At 36.7% G+C, this 23,751-nt stretch overlaps 2 protein-coding genes across 18 annotated transcripts in view; one reads left to right on the top strand and one right to left on the bottom strand.

Moving 5' to 3' along the window:
• The window catches only part of LOC114656134 (poly(rC)-binding protein 3), a 366,542-nt gene that overhangs the window by 54,164 nt on the left and 288,627 nt on the right, over positions 1 to 23,751 (bottom strand). For all 17 annotated transcript variants that reach the window (XM_051931200.1, XM_051931201.1, XM_051931203.1 and 14 more), the window contains one exon: positions 2,078 to 2,242. In XM_051931200.1, the coding sequence (XP_051787160.1) occupies positions 2,078 to 2,146 (69 nt within the window). In that variant the 5' untranslated portion in view covers positions 2,147 to 2,242. The remainder of the gene's footprint in view (positions 1 to 2,077; positions 2,243 to 23,751) is intronic.
• Positions 14,426 to 17,490, top strand: LOC114656136 (uncharacterized). The gene is made up of 5 exons (XM_028807559.2): positions 14,426 to 14,510; positions 16,144 to 16,263; positions 16,367 to 16,508; positions 16,680 to 16,771; positions 16,933 to 17,490. The coding sequence occupies exons 2-5, from the start codon at positions 16,144 to 16,146 to the stop codon at positions 17,248 to 17,250; spliced, it is 672 nt and encodes a 223-aa protein (XP_028663392.1). The 5' UTR covers positions 14,426 to 14,510; the 3' UTR covers positions 17,251 to 17,490.

Genomic DNA, 23,751 nt, shown 5'->3' with positions numbered 1-23,751 from the left:
CGTTTTAATTCTCTCCTTTGTAACTATCTGAGGGGTCCACAGTGCATCCCATAACTGAACCAGTCATTTTAATTAGATTGTTAATTTGGCTGGCCTCTCTTAAAGTGATATTACCAGCCCCACACACCACAGCGTAGAAAATCACACTGGCCATCTCAGTGTTGTAGAATATGTGAAGGATGTCACTACAATGTACTTGCAGCAGTACACTACCTCTACATGTAGTCACTGAATAGTGACCGGATTTAGAGGCTCTTTGTTGTGGTGAAAGTCAATAACCAGTTGCTTGGTTTTGCTGATGTTAAGCTACAAACAATTCTTTCTGTGCCAATAAACAAAGTTCTCCACCTGACTCCTATATCTCGCTTATCAATACACCCCATAAGTGCAGAATCAACAAAGTATTTCTGTAAATGACATGACCTGGTGTTATACTTATAGTTGCAAGTGTATAGAGTGAAGGGAAAAGTGGAAAAGTGTACCTTTTTTGTTGCTGTTTTGTACAGTATTTTTGGCATTTTTTTTGACTCTTGTTGGAAATGGCCATCACATGACTACAGGAACTCGTGTTGTGTAATGTTATTGAGCGAACAGTACAAAACAGTGTCTAAGTTTCTCTTTATCACAAACACATTTTCTTGCATTATTTATCTGAAGATCACTTTGGAAGTCAGGACTTTTGTGTATTTATTTGGACATTAATTCTGGTTAAAGTATTTGGCAGTGGTGTTTGGTTTCCTTTTTTTTGTTTTTAGTTTTGACCTATGCATAGCTTTAGACCTTGCTTTCTCAGTCATCCCCTTGTCTGTGTGTTAAATATTTTTCGCAAACTTTTCAATCTTTGGCAGAAGTGCTCTATGCTCAGCTTTAAAGCCTTTCAGTTCTCAGGCCCTGTTGGTTACTCAGTACCTTTGGCCGATAATTGGAGATGTTCATATTCAGGATTCCTTTATTATCTCTTGATTAATCTAAATGACCAACTGTCTCTTAAATCTGATTCTGCCTCTGAATAAACAGAAAGATACTGCTTAGCTTAAAGGTTTAGGCTTCTTTGTGTTAGGAGAAAAAGAATACATTAGTTTTCAAGTTTCCCAAGTGACCATCCATTTTCTAGAACCCTTTAACCAATTAAGGGTTGGGGATAAGGTCAGAGGCTATCTCAGCAGCCCTTGCCACTATGAAGAAATTAACTTTTGGTGCGATGCCAGACAATTACTGTGGTTTCTTTAATTTTCTTTTTTGTTTTCTTTTAACATTTGTGATAATCTTGGTGTTTGCCCTTAGGTTTGTAGTCCCAAGGAATCTAACTCTGGCATTTGTTTTTTTTATTTCAAAACATCTCTTAAGAGTTCACAACTTTTACCATTATGCCACAATACCGTTTAGTTTTTATGTGGGTTTCACCATTTTTGTCTTTGTTGCCATAGGAGCTATGAGTGACATCCAGGGCTACATTGCACATGTTATTAAGAGTCAAGGATATAAAGGTCAGCTTCATGAACTTCCTAGTATCTAAGATTGGATAAAATCTGCACATTTTTCAGCCATCTTTATTTTTTTGTTTCTGGTTAAAGATATTTATTTCTGTTCTTTTGACTAACATTTTTGGTCCAACCTTTGGTTTTTATGAAAGATAGGTTTAACTCTCTGTTTACAATCCCAGCCCGGCTTCATTAACAAGCAGTCACAGTGCACACTCACTGGCCAGTTTATAGTTACCAGGCAAAATGAAATGCACTTCTTTGGGATCTGGACAGAAACAAGACTACCTGGTAAACATCCACACAGACATACAGTAGTAATAAGATGAAAATTTCACATAGACAGCACTTGGTCTAATATTCAAACCCAAGTTTTTGAAGCTGTGAGGAAAATAGCACTGACCTCTTTACCAATCTCCTGGACACTTATGAACAAAATATCTCAAATATATATTAGAAATAAAAATCAGAAAAGATATATTAAAAAAATTAAGCTACTGAAGCATAACTTCAACAAGTTTTAGCAGACTACCATAAACTAAGAGGAAGGAAAGAAATAGATGAGAAGGGTGGGGAACAGGTCTGCCCCAAATTACTTTGCCGTGCATCAACAATCTGATGGTTAGAGTAACATTCAGTCCGCCTTCTGAGACTTTAGATTCCATTTTTTTTATTTTAATGTACAGAGGGAGTGTGGTCACTGCGGGAGTCCCCAGAGAAAAGAAGAATGTATGAAATACAGCAGCCAACCAGGCAGGCACCTGGAAGAAACAATATTAACATAAAAAGTCATTAAAAAAAGTATCAGGAGAGACAATATAATACAATTTTAAGTATCACAAACATTCTTTCAAGAATATTCAGCGAACATAAGAAGAAGGATGAATAGTCAGTATATATTTTCATAGTAAGTCTCCTCAAAGAGACACAAAACTGTAAGTAACCGAATGGAGAACACAGTATGTGAATGACTAGTAATTTACTATCACGCAACACTCTCAAACACCATAAGTCATAATGATACTGCTTTATAAGTGTGCAGATGTTATTCCATAGAGTAACAAAGAAACATACTCAGAGTAACCCCTGTATGATGTCTATGTGTTACTCAGTAAACAATATGATTTTAATACAGTACATATATACAAACAATAATATAAAATTCCTAAACTTGCTTAATACAGTTCACAGTCACTGGAGCCCAGAGACTATCCCAAAAACCAGTCGGCATAAGGGTTCTACATACTGTAAACTTGCACATAAATGCAACAAGCACATGCACACACACGCACACACACACACACACATCCCAGCACCCTGGATACTCAATGTTTTAAGTTAAGAGAGAATCCACAGTAGAGACAATAATGCATGATAGGACTCAGATTAGGAAACCTAAAAATATATGAAAAATTACATGATCATTTATTCATTAATTATGTTCAAATGCACTTGATGCCATTCAGACGTGTGAGGAACTATAATGTAAGGCAGGTCCATTGCACAGATTTATTCTACTATTTGTTTGATATTAATTTTATCATTAAAGAAAGTGAAAAAGAATGCATCGAAATAGACAGGCAAAGTGTTGCAACGGCATTGAAACCACAACGTTTCCAAGTTAGCCCATGCAAGCAGCCTGCTGTGTGATTCTGAAAAAAATCGCTTGCTCTCTTTGCTCTAATTAAAAATCATATGTTTAAACAGCTTCACTGTATCATGGCCTTGGGTCAAGATATCCAACGTTTTCAATATTTCCAGGATTATATATATATATGGGTTATTTAAGAATTACCAATTCAACAGAAAATAAAACTATTTCCTAGAAATCTGCAGTATCGTCACAGTTTATACTGAGTTTGCTACCAAAGCCACAAGCACACAAATGGTAATGATTATGTAAATATTTCCTTTATCACACAAAGATCTGTCTACGCTCAAGGCTTTAATCCTGACAAAACAAAATCACATATTAATTGATATATTATTTCATGTAAGACAATGCATTGTGTAGTGTAATGTTCTAAGTTACTATATTGTATGTGTGAAGTCCGCATATTCTCACTCTTCATTCAAAGTGAATTTCCCCTTGGGATTAATAAAGTATCTATCTATCTATCTATCTATCTATCTATCTATCTATCTATCTATCTATCTATCTATCTATCTCTGTCTGAAAGGGTATTTAAATTTTGTGATTTATCCCTAAGACAGGCATGCTAGGTTAATTAATAACTATAAACTGGGCCTGCATCAATGAATTTGGGTGTGCCTTGCAAATTGCAAATGTTCCATCCTAAACTGGTTCCTAACTTGTGCTCCGTGCTGTGGAGATAGGTTCCATGTCCCCAAGACACTAACAGAATCAACAGATTTAGAAAAATTACAGGTAGTTCAAGATTTATATTATATTAAATGTGATTGCCTCTCTGTGACTTTTAGCAAATTTTATATATTTAAAAAATTTAAAGGTCATCTTAAAATTTATCTTAAATTACAATACACCCATTCCCCCACCCCACCCCAAATGTTAATAGCTGCAGCAATAAAATGATTATCTTTCTCAGTACCTCACTTGGAACAAATTCCCAGTTAGATAACCATCAATCACATTATCAAATAAAAGTAAACAGAGGCCAGCAACTCTCTTCTGCGTACCCACCCCTGGCTTCTTGTTAAGTGACTAGGATGGTGTGGTCACATCAGGCTACGACTCAGCATGGAGAAAGGTGTGGAGTGATACTTAACTTAATGCACTGTTTATTGGTGAATTCAATGCTAAGTCACATAATGGGAGAATCCACTCTTATAATAACACAAAAAAAGTTGCAAAGTAGTACAGAACCAGTTTCAATAGGAGAAGGTGATAGAGAAGTTAAAAAAACAGGTAAGAGCCAAAAATACAAATTGGACAAGAACAATCAACACAGCACACAATAATAAAAACATGAGAAATGAATAAGCATGACAACCTAGAAACAATATGTTGACTTTGTGAGGATCCAACTTTAAAACTGAAGACTCTGCATATACTGTAGATCACAGCAATTAATGGTGAAACAAACAGTGGGTAATGACAGTGCCATCACTAGGCAATTGCAAATAAAATGTATTATGATGGGCATGATATGGGACAAACATCTCTTAGCCTGTATTCTCAGTTTTTTCTTTATAAGAGTTTTGTAATTGTCTTCCAAGATCTGTGGAAAAAAATCTTAAAATACTGTGTGCCTAATTAAAATAATTTTTTAGAATGGTTACAAATTGCCTTGTACAATTTATACAATCATTTGCACTGCGTATGTTTCAATGTCACATTTGTTCTGGGCTTTAGGCCAGTGTCTACGAATGATAAAAAAGAAAAACAATTATTAATGGCAACAATTTCTCAGGAAAATTATGACCTGCTTGGTAGCTGTAATGCATGTTTAATAATGCTGCAGCCACATGCCCACCTACAGTACATATGCACCTATAAAAAGCCAAATTAGCATCAGCATCTAACTTAACAAAAACAAAAAAGTGAGAAAAAAGCACAGATACAGAGAAACAATCCAGACAGACTGTACTTGGGTATAAAAATCAAAGCCAAGATGCTGGATCTGTGAGGTACTATTTTGCCATCGATTTATATATCCAAAGACATGCAGATTAGGTGGACTGGCAACACTAAATTGGCCCTAGCGTGTCTTAGTACGTGGAGGTGTTTGTGTGTGTTTGTCTTGTAATGGACTGGCACCTAGTCACTGATTTATTCCTGTCTTGCACCCAATACTGGCTGGTACTGGCTCCAGTGCCCCCTGTGACCCTGTTCAGGACAAAGCAGAATAGAAAATGACTGGGGGGGAAAAAAAAAATTACATATATAAAAAAAAAAATATATTGTGTGTATATATACATACACACACCCACACACACACACACACACACACAAGTAGTAGAGTGGCCCTGAAAACAGTTTACCATATTTACAGCTATGCTGTGAAATACACATACTGTTTGAATGCTATGTAACTAAGATAAATACTCAAGTCAAGCAAAAGATGATTAAGCCCTATAAAAGTCAACTGCTGCAATTACTAATTTGCTGGTCTAAAGAAACTGTCTTTATTTAATCACAATTGTACTCATATTTATATATCCTGCTGCTTCATTTTAATATATATCGCCTGATGAGCCCAGAATGAGGGCGAAACACATGTCGCGTACTCTTTGCATTTACTTGACAGTAAATTATTTCAACCATTCTATGATCTGCTCCTCACAAACTGAGGGCACTGTGGCGGATGTTAGCAGATTGCTGGCCAACCACAAGCGTTACCTGGTAGGTAACCACCCATACAATCAGATTGTGACACAGACTACGAATGCCGTGATATATATATATATATATATATATATATATATATATATATATATTTGACAGTAAACTATTTCAACCATTCTATGATCTGCTCCTCACAAACTGAGGGCACCGTGGCGGATGTTAGCAGATTGCTGGCCAACCACAAGCGTTACCTGGTAGGTAACCACCCATACAATCAGATTGTGACACAGACTACGAATGCCGTGAATATATATATATATATATATATATATATATATATATATATATACATATATTCATTTCTACAACACCATAAACTTGTTGCTGACCATAACTGATACCTGGTTGTGTAAACTTCCAAATGTCATATACCTATGAGAGAAAAACAAATCACTAGCATGCAGGTGAGCTGTTTCATACTGCAGGAACCCAGAATCAATTTCCACATATTCAGCAGACTCACATTATGAAAAAAACAGCTATTAAAGATCTAACATTAATGCATAAACAATACCACTGTGGATGCCAACCCTTTCTTTATTTTTACCTTGGGAATGCCTGTACTATTGATTAAGTTACCACAGTGTTAAGATGGCAGTGAACATATCATATCAAAAAGCTGTCTAGCAAAGAGTCTAAACATCAAACTCATTTAATTCTGCACAATTTTAGGTAATTACTCTAAATGAGTCTCTTAAGTCTGAATACTGTATATAGTTTCTTTATCCTTGAAAAATAATGTCTACCCAATACCTCTTTCACTGCTGTAGTTATTCATTAGTTTTCAGAAGGAGGGTTACTCCCACTCACATGGCATAAGATGGATAAAGGGTTGGCAAGCTGAGGATTTTGAAAAATAATCTTTTGGAATGCAGCAGTGTTCATAAGCTGCCAACACTAAGCTCATGAGTTCTCTGGGATCAGAACCACTCACAAAGCTGTACTTGATGATATACTACAACTTTGTGTATTGTGAAGGGGTGATTAGCAACAAGCTGAGATAAGCAAAAGACCCAACGATTTAATACAAGACAGCGAGAAGTCCTTCAACGTTACACTTAAAATGATAGAGACCCTAATTGGCAGGGAGGGGGAGACATACCATACAAGGCAGGAAATGCTAAAGATAGCACATACCACCATGAGCTGATCTGATAGTTCTTGTATAAAAGCCTGTTTTTGTGTTTTGTGATCATACAATTAGGGTACACTAGAGGAAGTGCTAGTCTGATGTTCCTGTGGCTTAATGATAGGTCACCCCTGATCCTGGAAGTCATTCTGGAACTTCTCTAAAAATGACCCTGGAAGGAGGTTTAAACTGCCTCATGGCAAAGAAGCAATTGATTACACAATCATAAAGAGAGCTAGGATGAAGACAGGAGGGCAGGAGTAAGAGGAAAGAATCACAAGAAATATGAGAAATAGTACTGTGTTGTAGATTTTAAGTAGTTGGGCAAGTTGGTCAGCCACCCTGTGAGACAAGGCAGGTGTTGTAATCCTGTCATACAAATGCTCAAAAATGGGAGAAGGGCTCCAAAAACAACCTTAAAGGCCAGACCTACCCATAATTTAGGTCTGAATGGACTGGATTAGCCTCTACTCTAACCTCAGCTTAAAAGGCAGGCGTTCTAGCCTGCACAGGCCCAGAAAAGGCATTTAGGCTTTTAAAGTTCAAAAAGTTTCATATAATGCCTTACAAAGAGGAAAGGTAAAAATGGTTAAAAACCTCTAATTTAAAGAACAAACAAAAACAATGTTTCTTTATAAATTTAACAAAAACAAAAAGAAAGAAGCAAGGCAGGTCCAAAAAGCGCAAATATTTAACAGGCAAAAACCTAAAGCATACAAATCCAGAAAATCATAAAACAGAGAGTAGTAGCTTAAGATAAGGGCTAAGAGCCGAAGACAGTAAATCCAAATGAAGAAAATTAAGCATAAAATCACAAAAACAGGAATCTGAACCAAACCACAATGTCAAAGCTATCCATTCTATCAGCAGTCATCCAGCTGCATATTGTCAGGTGGCCCCACATCCTCAGGTTTCATATAAAGGAGATAACATAAAACACTATGTATATCAAAGCACAAAACAGCAAAATTAATAAACAATACAGTATAAAAGAAAACCATAATGTTACATAAAAACTAACCAAAACCAAAAGACAGAAATGACTATGAATAGCAAAAAGGATAAACTGCATAATATAAGAAGTGAAGCAGTACCACCCAATGAGTAAGGGCCTATTTTTTTGTTTTTTTAACAAATGTTCTTTAGGGGTAACCAAGTGAATGTACAAAGGAGAATTGGATCATAACATTAATTAGTCAACTATTCATTATATATTATACAGTTAGCATTAAGTTAAATTGCAAAATAATCTCTATTATTTTCTACTGATGTTACCTAAAATATTACTTAAAAGATAAAATTGCAAAAATATAATAGTTACATTAACCAATAATATAAGCCTAATGAGAGGAAACTATCAATAATAACATAAATAGTTATAGTAAAAAAAAAACAAAAAAAAAACTGAAAAACAGATTCACTTTCCCATACCTACTGAATAGCTGTTAGGAGTATAACAATAGAGTCAAGCTTAAAAAAATAATTTTTGAGCAGTGAATTAAAGTAACATCCTTTATTTAATATATACTTTATCTTTATACCAATACAAGTAAGCCTTTTCATGGCTAAGAGAAGGAGTCATTTTTAATTACAATCAATAATTTGAGCAGTGAATTAAAGTAACATCCTTTATTTAATATATACTTGATACCAATTCAAGTAAGCCTTTTCATGGCTAAGAGAAGGAGTCATTTTTAATTACAATCAATAATTTGAGCAGAGAATAAAAGTAACATCCTTTATTTAATATATACTTTATACCAATACAACTAAGTCTTTTAATGGCTAAGAGGCGGAATCATTTTTAATTATAATCAATCATTTTTTCAAAATAAGCGCAAAGTGCTATTTCTTCCAAGACCTCAGAAAAATTTAAAGCAGTAGGTGATTTCCAAACTAAAACCAGTCTAGTTGCAAAAAAAGTTTGTAAAAAGTACTGTGATACCCTAAGGGTCTACTTTTTAAATGAGAAGGGTACAGGACTAAAATGACCACTTGTAAATCTTTATAACATTTTTAAATAAATACATACTGTATAGATATCACAGTAAAATACATATTGATCTTTGAAATTACCTCCATTCATCGCAGTAAAAAATTATTATGTATTTCATTTTTTGTTTTACTTAATATTTCAGCTTTATTTGTATACTAGATGCTCATTAGTGTGTCAGGCACTGATTTACTGGCTAACTTTTGTTTCTAGAGTAAATTGTCTTTCCTCGCTAATTTGTTTTTATTGTTCTTCTATAGTTAAACTACAACCCCATTAAAATGGAAGGGCAGTGATTTCCAAAATTTGCTACAAAAGGAGAACATGTAATGGGTCTTCAATTGTATTTGTAATTTCCTCCTCTTTCACTGTGTTTACCTACAATTGTCACTTGGAGGCTGAATATAAATTTTGCCATAGGAAATTTCACCTGTGACAGAAGAGGTAGCTGTATTCATTTATTTAAAGTGTCAGCAATAAAAGATAGAATGTGATTTTTATGATTGTTTATTTGAAATAGACAGAAAACAAGAAAACACATTCAGATACAAGTCAGTCTATGTGCTTCAGTGTCAATGAAGAGTGTTCTTGAATTATCTTGGCTAGTATAAGGACAGAAAAACATTTATAAGTGTTCCCTTTCGTACTCTACAAGCAGCTATAGATACAACTACTAAAATCTCAGACACTAGAACTAGTACACCAGCAATTTATATACTGCCAATGAAATTACATCACGCAGTGCAACTTCAAGAAAGATGTGGCTACCACCATAAAAAAAACACTCAAAATAAATAAATGGCTATATGAAAATGTCCAAAATAAGATATAAGCACAAAGCAACGATTAGGTACTCCAAAACCTCTAAATTATAACAGTGATGGTCTGTAGCTTATAATGTTGATCAAGCTGGTATAATCTGGTCTTCTGGTCAAATGAGACAAAATCATAATGGTTATAGCCTTTCCTGCACTAAAGGATATTAGAAAAGCATTACCATTGTTCTCTTCAGAATGTCTAGACATATTATATTGTGTATTTACTGTAAATATTGTTATATAAAGTATATACTGTACATACAATATGCAATTGAGGTTGTTGGTTGTGGTCCGAGACTCTGCAATATACAAGAAAAACTTAAGATGTCTAATTATGAAAAACTTTATCCTTCGGATATAACCAGCCTTCTGTTACTCCATTTTCAAGCCACCTTATCCAAAGAAGGTATGAACCCCGGAGAAGGCAGGCCAGTTTGTCACAGGACACACCAATGCATAGGTCAAAGAGCTTTTAATTAACTTAACACTCATGTCTTTGGGATGAGCAAGGATAATCAAACTTCTCCCCTAGAAAAAAAAACAAGAAACACAGAGACAACATTCAAACTCTAAATAGACATACAGTATATCCTAAGGTGTGGAAATCAAACGAAGGATACTTATATGAGTAGATCAATTAGGCCTAAGAAATGTGATGTTTATGGGCTCTTGGCAATCTGGTTATCGACATTGTTTCAGCAAGTGAATGGCATTCTTTGTAATGGATAATCTATTACATTGAGTGAAGACTCAGAATAGTAGCTGCTAGAAACCAGATTGAGAAGAAGGATGTTCTCAGGCTCAACATTTGAATCTTCACTATCTAATTGTTGAAACTGCTCAGTAGAAATAGACAGTGATGCTAGATGCGTCTCCACTTCAATATAATAAATAACATCCAGTTGGTGCAAAATCTGCTCCATAGTAAAAAGGATATCATTGTTTTTACATTTGAAATATACAGGTTGCCTCGGTAATGTCCACTATTAGTGTAATAGGCTGAGATCAGTGTTGCTTACAAGTTTTTATAACAATCTAAATAATACCTCTGCCATATTGTCGATTTTAAATTGTAATTACTGTAGTGGATGTGAAGTGGAATAATTATGTTGATTTGTTTTCATAAATTTTAATCTCATTCAGGAGATGGAGAGTATGTGGCACTTTGGAGTTTATGGAAGGCCCAGAATAATGAAAGAAACCACAACTGCTGTGGTGTTTATTTAGATTTTGGTTAGAAAATAAATATTCTCATGTTGAAATCCATCAGAAAGCTGCAAACAAATAGACAACACCGGACCCCTCTGTTTTGTTTTATGTTTTGGATTCTGGCATTTAATCAAACCATTTTTAATATTTAATTGAAAAATGAACAATTACAGTTATGCACTGTAAAAAATCCAAGAAAGGAAAATTTGTGGTTATGAAGAAAAAAATGTTGGTGCAACAACTGAGTTAAAAAATGTTGTCCTAAAACAGAAAAATGTGTTGAATAGATGAATATGCAATAATTGCCATTCAACTTAAAATATTTTATTAAGTGAAATAATGTTTCTGTACTTAGTCAGCTTTTCAGGTTTGACAAAAAAATACATGTTGGCCGAGCAAAATCCTGGTACTTTTCATCTACTGAGCATGCGCAAATTGAGGAGTAAATTCAAACATTCTGGATTTTTCCACCGACCACCTTACGGCCACAGCTCCGGTCAGCCGCCTCAACAATAGAGGCACGGAACATGGCCCATTCGGACTCGATGTCCCCCACCTCCCTCGGGACATGGTCGAAGTTCTGCCGGAGGTGGGAGTTGAAGCTACTTCTGACAGGGGGCTCTGCCAGACGTTCCCAGCAGACCCTCACAACACGTTTGGGCCTACCACGCCTGACCGGCATCCTCCCCCACCATCGAAGCCAACTCACCACCAGGTGGTGATCAGTTGACAGCTCCGCCCCTCTCTTCACCCGAGTGTCCAAGACATGTGGCCGCAAGTCAGACGACACGACCACAAAGTCGATCATCGAACTCAGGCCTAGGGTGTCCTGGTGCCAAGTGCACATATGAACACCCCTATGCTTGAACATGGTGTTCGTTATGGACAATCCGTGACGAGCACAGAAGTCCAATAACAAAACACCGCTCGGGTTCAGATCGGGGGGGCCATTCCTCCCAATCACGCCCTTCCAGGTCTCACTGTCATTGCCCACGTGAGCATTGAAGTCTCCCAGCAGAATGAGGGAGTCCCCAGAAGGTATGCCCTCTAGCACCCCCTCCAGGGACTCCAAAAAGGGTGGGTACTCCGAACTGCTGTTCGGTGCATATGCACAAACAACAGTTAGGACCCGTCCCCCCACCCGAAGGCGAAGGGAGGCTACCCTCTCGTCCACCGGGGTAAACCCCAATGTACAGGCTCCAAGTCGGGGGGCAATAAGTATACCCACACCCGCTCGGCGCCTCTCACCGGGGGCAACTCCAGAGTGGTACAGAGTCCAGCCCCTCTCAAGGAGATTGGTTCCAGAGTCCAAGCTGTGCGTCGAGGTGAGTCCGACTATATCTAGCCGGAACCTCTCAACTTCGCACACTAGCTCAGGCTCCTTCCCCTTCAGAGAGGTGACATTCCACGTCCCAAGAGCCAGCTTCTGTAGCCGAGGATCGGACCGCCAAGGTCCCCGCCTTCGGCCACCACCCAACTCACACTGCACCCGACCTCCTTGGCCCCTCCCATAGGTGGTGAGCCCTGTCGTGGCGGCAATCCCCGAACCCGTTGGTGGACACCGGTGGTGAAGGATGCCGTCAAGCTGAAGAAGGAGTCCTACAGGACCCTTTTGTCCTGTGGGACCCTGGAGGCAGCTGATAGGTACCGGCAGGCCAAGCGGAATGCGGTTTTGGTGGTTGCTGAGGCAAAAACTCGGGCGTGGGAGGAGTTTGGGGAGGCCATGGAGAACGACTTTCGGACGGCTTCGAGGAGATTCTGGTCCACCATCCGGCGTCTCAGGAAGGGGAAGCAGTGCAGTGTCAACACTGTATATGGTGGGGATGGTGCGCTGCTGACCTCGACTCGGGACGTTGTGGGTTGGTGGGGGGAGTACTTCGAAGACCTCCTCAATCCCATTAACATGCCTTCCAATGAGGAAGCAGAGCCTGGGGACTCAGAGGTGGGCTCCCCCATCTCTGGGACTGAGGTCACCGAGGTGGTCAAAAAACTCCTTGGTGGCAGGGCCCCGGGGGTGGATGAGATACGCCCGGAGTTCCTCAAGGCTCTGGATGTTGTAGGACTGTCTTGGTTGACACGCCTCTGCAACATCGCATGGACATCAGGGACAGTGCCTCTGGATTGGCAGACTGGGGTGGTGGTCCCCCTCTTTAAGAACTACAGAGGGATCACACTCCTCAGCCTCCCTGGAAAAGTTTATTCAGGGGTCCTGGAGAGGAGGGTCCGTCGGATAGTCGAACCTCGGATTCAGGAGGAACAGTGTGGTTTTCGTCCTGGTCGCGGAACAGTGGACCAGCTCTATACCCTTAGCAGGGTCCTGGAGGGTGCATGGGAGTTTGCCCAACCAGTCTACATGTGTTTTGTGGACTTGGAAAAGGCATTCGACCGTGTCCCTCGGGGATTCCTGTGCGGGCTACTCCGAGAGTATGGGGTACCGGCCCCCCTGATAAGGGCTGTTCGGTCCCTGTACGATCGGTGCCAGAGCTTGGTCCGCATTGCCGGCAGTAAGTCGAACCCGTTTCCAGTGAGAGTTGGACTCCGCCAGGGCTGCCCTTTGTCACCGATTCTGTTCATAACTTTTATGGACAGAATTTCTAGGCGCAGCCAGGGCGTTGAGGGGGTCCGGTTTGGTGGGCTCAGGATTGGGTCACTGCTTTTTGCAGATGATGTTGTCCTGTTTGCTTCATCAGGCCGTGATCTTCAGCTCTCTCTGGATCGGTTCGCAGCCGAGTGTGAAGCGGCTGGAATGAGAATCAGCACCTCCAAATCCGAGACCATGGTCCTCAGCCGGAAAAGGGTGGAGTGCCCTCTCAGGGTTGGTAGCGAGATCCTGCTTCAAGTGGAGGAGTTCAAGTATCTCGGGATCTTGTTCACGAGTGAGGGAAGAATGGAGCGTGAGATCGACAGGCGGATCGGTGCGGCATCCGCAGTAATGCGGGCGCTGCATCGGTCTGTCGTGGTGAAAAAGGAGCTGAGCCGCAAGGCGAAGCTCTCAATTTACCAGTCGATCTATGTTCCTACCCTCACCTATGGTCATGAACTATGGGTAGTGACCGAAAGAACGAGATCGCGAATACAAGCGGCTGAAATGAGTTTCCTCCGCAGGGTGTCTGGGCTTTCCCTTAAAGATAGGGTGAGAAGCTCAGTCATCCGGGAGGGGCTCAGAGTAGAGCCGCTGCTCCTCCGCATCGAGAGGAGTCAGATGAGGTGGCTCGGGCATCTGATCAGGATGCCTCCTGGACGCCTCCCTGGTGAGGTGTTCCGGGCACGTCCAACCGGGAGGAGGCCCCGGGGAAGACCCAGGACACGCTGGAGGGACTATGTCTCTCGACTGGCCTGGGAACGCCTTGGGATTCTCCCGGAAGAGCTAGAAGAAGTGGCCGGGGAGAGGGAAGTCTGGGCATCTCTGCTCAAGCTGCTGCCCCCGCGACCCGACCTCGGATAAGCGGGAGACAATGGATGGATGGATGGATTTTTCCAAACGACGAGCTGCGCAATTTCTGTGCATTAATCTGTCAAAAGCAACGTTAAATGAACAGTCATACATTAACAGGTAAGTGAAGTTGTACACTTATGTGTAATTTTGTTCAGTAATGCAAATTCCATACTTTGTTCACTGTTATTTTAACAATTAATACTTTGAACATTAACTTGGTCAGCAAGGTAATTAGTTTTCAGTTTAGTTTTCTGTAAAGTTAATATTATTTGCTTACTCTTTTTAACACAGCTCTGCAGGTCAGCAAAAATGCATCACTTTTATGATTACAATACAATTGTTTGCTTTCAGCCACATTTGTCATTTTCGAGTAAGCCGACATAGGCTTTTTGCAAGCCCCTGTCCAAACTTCCGCTTTTTTGAGAAACTACTGTGTAGGTCTTTAATCACTCGCTATGGTAAGGTACGGGACTTTGGTGGATTACTGTAAAGGTGCGTTAGCACAGCAGTGGTTTCCTGCGTTATTTTGGCATCTACGGTAAATTCAGCAGTAAATGCACAACATGCCAGTTCTGTTGTAAGGTTCATTCTGTCACCGTGGAGGATGCGTGTTCAGATGTGAAATGCAGTGAAACTAGCATTTTATGTATCCTAGCGATTGCACGCGTGCTTTGTTGGCACTTTGGAGGAAAAGTGGTGACCCTACGCCTGCTACTTATACAGATCTATCATCTCTGATTCCTCAGTTTGAACAAGCGAGGCAGGTAGCGTGCTTTAAAAAAACAGCAATGGAAAACGTAGTTAGTGCATATTAAGTACGCGCCCAATATTTCATCTTCCCCCGAAGTATCGTCATGAATGTCAAAGTAGTGTCAGAGCTCCTACACCAAAACACACTTCACATGGCTTAACACAACTTCTGCATAAGGCAAATGACCAGCAAACTCAAGCTGAAGAGCACATGAAAACACATAAGCCACCAACATCAAAAAGCAAAAAGACACAGAAAACAACATGTATTTTAGATAGCACAACTGTAAATAGATGATACAACAGTAATAAATACACACACATATATATATATATATATATATATATATACACACATGTATAATACACATACGCATATGCATTAATGCAATTGCCTATCTATTGATAACACTTATGTTGTGGTAATTACAATTTTAAAAGTAGATGGTTGGCTTTACACATATTATTTTTATCCTTGCACAGTGTGACAACTGAGGCATGCCTTGGAAGCTTTTCCCATTTCATTTTTTCTCTCCATTTAATAAACCAATCAACTAACAAACAGTATAGTTAAGATTATGCATTTTGTTATTCTTTTAGTGAAAGTTTGGGTATTAATAATCATTTGGTAGAGTTTACCTTACTTTGTTATATAGCTAGCAGATCTGACATTACTTTGTATAGAAGTTGATTAATATTTATATTTGCTTTATTAAGAATAACTTTCTAATCAATTAATGTTATTAATGATATGTATAACATTCTCAGCACATTGTAACACATCTATGCAGTACTCCAGTTGGATGCATTATCCAGTTTGAATTTAACACTGGGTATGTCTGCCCAGGGTGAACTTTCACTTTAGTTTATAACATTCTCTGTCAGTGATCAGATTAATGTAAGCGCCATTATGTCTTAGTTTGAGTCTTTATATGTAAATTTACTGTTTGAAAATCTCCTAAATACATAACTTTTTGTTTTGGTCGTGTTTTTATTTTAGATGTTTAATTCTCAACAAAAGTCAATGCAGTGCTGCTATTGTAAATTTTCCATGCAACAGGATCAGCCAATGTTATACACAATTGAACAACGATGGCCAGAGCTTTTTGTTGAAGAACAGGTAAGTATTAAATTTCACATGTCACTTTAATGTCTTAAACACCCTTGGTTTGTTTCTGAAGTTTATTAACTCAGTCTTCACTCGCTGTCTTGATTACACATAGGTTTATGCAGAATTTCTACGCATAACCTGCGCTGATCATGAAATTACTCCTAACATCACTGGACAGTTCTACTGTGGGCTTGCTTATGATGTACAGAGCTCAAGAGGAAATGGAGAATCTACTAGAAAAACAGGATATACAGGTAGATAACGTATCTAAAGTAATTTTACCAATTTATCAACTTCAGAGTAATCTAGATTTTTCTTTTTAGCTTCAGCTTAGTATTATCTGTGTATCATAAGCTAAGCAATCGCTTTTTCCTCCATTCATTGACCTTATCTTGTGTTGGTTTTGTTTTTCTTTTCTTTCACAGACCACAGACTTAACAGCGCACAGGAGAAACACTGTTCTTCTGAGTCTTCCCTTCTACCTACAAGAGCTGGCCTCAATTTCAAAAACATCCTGGTAATTTGCTTTCCTCATTTTGTGATGCATCAGTTTGATGTTTTATGGGGGTGTGACTTGCATTAATATACGCAGACCTTGATATCTTGTTACAGTTTTGTGATACTCATGACAATGGTCATTTTTATGAAGTGTCTAATTTTATTTCATGTCTTTTGTAGAATTCTGCAAGGAACATTAAGATGGGAATTTTAGAGTTGGTCAGGAATGGCGTCCCTTCAAGATTTCTGTGCAGTGCAGTAAATGTTGTAATTGTCCTTGAAGAGGAGGTGGTTATGGAGAACCTGGGAAACTTTACAAATGCCTTTAAAGTCCTGTTTTGCTCACTATATGCTTTTAACATGAACTATCGCAAGAACCTTAAATACACATTTGTGGTGGTCCAGAAAGTGTTCCAGTACCTTGGAAATGACTACACTGCTAGAGTGCAATCTCTAAAAAACAAACTATCTGCAAATATAATACAAATTTCTGTGTGACAATTCCAGTTAATTTTGTCAGTTTGGGCACCTGCTTTTCAAGAGAAAAAAAAGTCTTTGATCACTGTTTTAGTTAAATGGAATTGACTGTTAAATGGTCTGTTGTCTTATTTGATTTATTTGTTTTCTAAATAAGTCTCTAAATCTGGATTCCATCACCATTCTACTGCTCTTACATAAAGCATTCTTTCTGCGTAGCTTAAATGCACAGTAATATTGCAGCTGCAAAGTTATAAATGTTAAGAATTTAAAGTGATATGTCAATAAAATATTTAAAGTATTTTGTTTTTGTCCTGTATTATTCAATAAATTCTGTATTAGTTTTTATTTGTAGAGCATAAAATTTACAGTTGTGCTTGGTTTTTAATACTGGCTTTGTAGTTAACTAAACTAAACAACAGTATTTAATACAACAAAGAGTTTGTAATTAGAACAACAAGCTGATCTGATGAGTACCGAAAATTTAACTGACACAACTTATTATTGTTATTTGAGCCAACATGGTAAGGATGTCAACACAAATCAAAATAATCAATTTACACAACTTTAATTAGGTGAACTAAAATTTTTGAGTGCAACAGGTCACTAGAAAATTTTAAGTTGGAAAGGACAAAATTTTTTTACAGTGTGCATTTAAAGTTTTCTACTAAGTTCATGAACATAAAAACATTTCTAAACAAAATCTAAATAAGCAAAATAGCAGCTTTCTTCAATTTATTACGGTGTACTTTGGAAATAAAAATATTGGTCTTCTTTTATAATTTTAAATCTTATTCCAGTGAATGGGACTACAACATGCTTTGCAATTGCTAGAGGTGTACAATAATATTTGCTGTTTGAAATCAGTAAGGTTGCTGTGTGGCTTGCTTAAATTTTCTTACAAATTTTTGTATTTCACAAACATGCAAATATTGAATCTTTTGGAATTAATTGCCATATACAAAACAGTACACCATTTCTGTGTCTAAGTGTACATATGTATGTTTTTAATATTCCTTTTGATAAATAATAACTATATAAAATCTGTTTTCTTGCTATATGTGTTCTGCTAATTACTGATATTTGAGGATATTAATTAATTTGAGTAACTTTGTTTTTCTAATGCAACAAAATTTTACTTTTACTTGAGTTGATTCCCCTTACAGATACTTTTACTTATGTCAATTTTTGTCTATGTAATAACACCTCTACACGAATAGAGTTTTAGCTGTTTTTCCACCACTCATGTTAAGCTACTTCCACCATTTGTTGTTTTCTTTATTCCAATTAATTTTAGATTTGGAATTTGCATGCAAAGATGTAGTTTGTTTAACACAAATGATCAATAAATAATTATTCTCATTCTGTGTCTGTTTTTTGTTTATGCTTGTTTTTAACAGGATATGCATATAGGCTTCTACTAACATTAAACACATTTCCAAAACCATTACTTCTACAGTTCTGTCTGATTGTGACATAAACTAAACTCCATAAATATGTCTTTTACCATGGTATTTTCATGAACTCAAATCCCAAAGCATGAAACTCCCAGTAATTTCTCAAAATGCCCAATAGAGGGAGGAAACTAGTTAGTCTAACAAAAAGGGCAATAAAGATTTTTTTTATAAATAAAGGATTTATTTTAAAAAAGCTCAGTTGAACAAAAATAAGCTCTGACAGCAAAGTCCCAATATGAAATCCAAGAATGGTCAAACAGCAGAGCACAGAACTGACCACACACCGAGCGCATTCACAATGAATGGCAAGGAACTACGGGTTATCCCAGCTTTACGGGAGTGATGGCAGTCTCTTTACAGTAATGGGCAGGTAGTCCCACCTCTTGGAGGTCCACCCACAAAATAAATGGCACATATTACAAAAATGTTTAAACATAAACTAAATTATCCACAATGTTAACATAAACAATGAACAAAATAGATATAAACTGGCATTTGTACCCCAGCCAGAGGAGGAATGCTGGCTGAAATACAACAAGCACAATTAATAGAATTAAAACTGAAACTAATTTATATAAAAACAAAACAGAAATGTTTGTAAAATAAAAACTAAACTAAAACTAAAAATACATTATATGATGGCTAACTAAAACTAAATTTAGTTTTCAAGTATGGTCCAAAATAATATAGAAGTAAAATAAGCATAAAAAGGCAAAACTATAATGACCTTGGTTCACTCATCACATGGCCGCCTGGTCAGTTTATAGCTGTCTGATTTCAATAAGACCATTCTCCAATTCACAGTTATACATTTTTAAAGATCTAAGCATATATTGTGGCCATGGTAGATACAGGCTATTTCTTAAGAAATTGAAATAAAATTGATCATGAAATGGAAACCAATATTAGGGATTAGCCAAAAGAATAGCTAGTAAGTCAAAAATTTGTAACCAATTAAAACCAACCAAAAAAAAAAAAACATGTACTTCTGACTGCCTAGCACTTTACAGATAACATTAAATGTTGTGGATTATCAGATAATCTTCAGTGAAGATGTTGTGATTAGGTTTTGTGTGAATTCATTTAATATTTTCTATGTTTTGAATGATATTTTATAGGTCCTTCTAAAGCTGCTATTTTAAGAGCCATCATTGTTGCCACTTCCCATGTTGCTAGGGTGTGGCTCCTAGAATTGTGATCCATAGGTAATCAGTGCAACACTAGAAAAGGTTAGCTGAGAGTTCCTTTCGCTACCCAATCAGTGGATACAAACCTCCTAAAATAAATAAATGAAAGATTACTTTTAAGTATTGTGCTTCTTGTGAGTTTGACCTCTTTGCCTCTTTATTTGACTTCAATTCTCATCTCTCATCAGGATTTGGAACCTAGGTTTATTTGTATTTGTTTTGGTTAAATTGTTTATGTGCTTCTCTCAGTTTAGCTCATTAAATAAATCACATGTACATTTCTCATCATGGTAGAAGAGGCCCTACAAAAGTCCTAAACAACATTCATACGGCAGATACTTGGTAAGTGAAACTAAACTAAAACATTTATATAAAATTAATAGGAGATATGAAGCTAGAAAACACATTATAAAACATCTTGGTAGACCCAATAGTCTTATCACCATTCTTAGTCTGACTTTACACGCAGACAATTAAAAAAATGTAATTAAATATTAAGTTATGAAACACGCTGTATGAAGTACAAATCAGGAAAGGTTACATTTAAGCTATACAATACATTTACAAAAAAAATTCTGGACTGTTGTGAGCAGTTCAGGTCTTGATAATACAAAAATAACACAAAACCACCACAAAAAGAGCTATGGACTGAGACCGTGGAATTTTGTTTTTTTATTTATGTAGACACTAACTGAGGGATAACCTATAAAAAGATGTTTGGAGAGAAGTATGGTGGTGCTCTTAGAATGATGCAGGTGAAAGCTGGTTAAAGGTAAATTTCATGAAAACATTATAAGCAATTTAATAACAAAAAAGTATGTACAGAACATCAAAGAAGCTGCAGAATACTAACTATAGTGGAAAGCAGCACTTTGGAGACCTTGAACTCTCAAGAACATTTTCAAACCAGGAAGTGACTAGGAAATAATGAGCTATGGAGGTCACAATGGTCAGTTCTCATGAAAATTAGTGCCATACAAACCAATAAAGCCCTGCATAAAATTTCACTTGGATGCATTAAGAAATTTAATTAAAAGACAATAATATAAGCGTGTGAATAAATCTTTCTAAGAATTTTAAACAGACAACGTTTACATACTTGTCTTTCATGAAAATTGTCTGTTGATGACTGGAAGTGAGCAATGAAATATTTGTAATTTTTTGTTAATTTTTTAATGATGACATATTGTGAACATAGCCTTTAAAAGAACTTTGCTTATCTGTTATACATGACATACATACAGTAATATTGTCATTGTGGCAATACAATTCAGTGTGGTTAGGTTGAATATGTAGACTACTAAAATGTGAAAAAAGTAGTTTACATTAATCCATGTTACAAACTGGTAGGTATTTGGCATGATAAGTAAGCCAGCCAGGGCCAAGGAAAAATAATGGTTGAAGCTTTTTATCTAGTCCACAAAAGATTTATCCATAAATATATATTTAACTTGTTCTTTAGTGAGAAGTCAAGCAAAATGACACCTTTTACTGGCTAACTAAAAAGATTACAATATGTAAGCTTTTGAGGCAACTTAGGAACCTTCTTCAGGCAAGAAGAAGGGGCCTGAGTTACCTCGAAAGCTTGCATATTGTAATCTTTATGGTTAGCCAATAAAAGGTGTCATTTTGCTTAACTTCTCACTACATTCATAATGACTAACGCAGTACAACACCCTAGTACTACTTGTTCTTTAAAAATGATCTGTATTTGAAGTTAGCAGAAAAACTAATACTGATCAATTCCAGAAAAAATGAAGAAGAATAAAGAATAATGTCTGCATACATTAATGTAAAATGTGTACAGCACCCTCTGTTGACGTACCACAGAAAAGCAAATACAATTCACTTGCCTGCTTTGTAATTTGCATAAAACCTATTTATAAAGTACCTCCAAAGGAAAGAACAGAAACAAGAAAACTGAGCAAGCTGCCTTTCAAGATTTTATTAGCCTATCAATCATTTTAATTAAATGCTGAATCTTAAATACCTCTACCGTGGTTTACATAGTACACAGAAGTGGAAGGAGGAAACAGAAAAAAATGAGAAAAATATAAAAATTCTAATTAAGCAATAAGGTCATATGTATCCAAACTGGGATTTCTGTTAACATGTAAGCATTTCACAAGGGCATTTTTCTCATTCTTACAAAAACAGGAAAATAATTTAAAATTTTAAGTCTAAATGAAAAAAATGCAAGGTCTCAGTATTAATCCTAAAGGTTTCTGAGCAGCCTCTCTCTCTCTCTTGCCAGTTTTTCCAACTGATTTAAAAAGTGGGTCAAGCCTTCAGCCAAAGTGCTCATGGCTTTTCCATCTATGGCAGTTATTAAATTAATCATTCTTTCTGCCTGAATAAGCAGAATTCCTGAAATGATCTTTTTTCCCTTTATGTTCTATTCTGCAGTTTACACAAGAATTAGCGGTTTCACTACAAAGCTACATATTACATTGCAGAATGCAGGACTCTTCTTTGCTATACAGTATCTGTCCATGTAATAAAAAAATATGCAATTTAAAAATCTCATTAAAAGTTAATTTAAAACAAAATGTGCATTTTACAAATGTTATTACTACTATTAACAGTTTACATAATAGATGGGAAGTCACAACATTTTATTGTAAACAGATTTTAGTGCAAACAAATCCTTATTTGATGCTGACGGTTTATCAGCTTAAATCAGCGAGGCTGAAAATTAAGCAACAATTCCATGGCATTTTCTAATTGTACACTGATGCCTCATCTTTCTCTGTGCAACATAATATGACCTTCACCATGAAAATCTGATAATCAGATGAGCTCTTCCTGCTATACTTAACCGTTTGCATGACAAGTTGTGCATCACACTAGACTGGATTTATTGTAAAACAAAACATTTCTATAAAGCACATACATATACTGTTTATATGTACAAAATTACAAAATATATACATAACTATATAAATATAACACATACATAGCCTACATATTACACACAAATTTTATATACAAATTCAATTTTATATACAAATATATATATACTCTCTATCTATATATATTTATTACACACACTCGATACCCCAGAATTACAAAGGATTTTTAAAAATGTATGCAAATATATTAAAAATAAAATACTGAATTATCACATTAGGCATTACATTTATTGCATTCAGTGCTTTGCAATTAATGAATGTGGCTAGTCTAGATGCTGAAAAAAATGGAAGGTTTCTTTAATATATATCTAGCTTTTGTTAAAATACATTTTACTATGACAGAAATGAAGACTTAAGCATTTGTGTGCACTGCTGACAAGCACTGAAAGTGAGAAGTCAAATGAAGGGTGTTGACTTCAAATTAGGCAGTAACAAAAAAATATATATATATACTGTATATATAGGCCTACAACACGTATTATAGTGGGCTAGGCTATAAAATGTTCAAAAAGATAAACATACTGTATACAGTACAGTCCTCCTTAAAAATGAGCAAACACTTATTGTAAGCAGTGAAGAATCAGATGAGCTTAATTATAATAGAAATGCCTTTTGTCTCAGCATAAAAAAAGTATGCTTTTTCAGACATCAGACATCAATGAACTGAAATAGTATTGCAAAGAGGAGTGTTTTTTTTAACCTCAGAATTGGATTTTTCAGTTTTAGGATTTGGTGAGGACTAAATGTTATGACCTAATATGCAAAGAACATAGAACTGGGTGCAATTTCTTTTTCATGGGACTGTATTCTGGGCGGCTTATTGCTTTTCCTTGTTTTAATAGTAGCTAGTATAGAATACTCATGCATACCTAACATCATGATTATAAAACACTACTACTGGCCTTGTGGAATCTTGTTCAGAACCTTGTTATTCATGTAAGAAATAAGAAACTGAAGTGGAGACAT

The sequence above is a fragment of the Erpetoichthys calabaricus genome, chromosome 8, assembly GCF_900747795.2.
Source record: "Erpetoichthys calabaricus chromosome 8, fErpCal1.3, whole genome shotgun sequence".
NCBI classification, from domain to species: Eukaryota; Metazoa; Chordata; class Cladistia; order Polypteriformes; family Polypteridae; genus Erpetoichthys; species Erpetoichthys calabaricus.
This window is presented reverse-complemented; position numbering and strand designations above follow the sequence as displayed.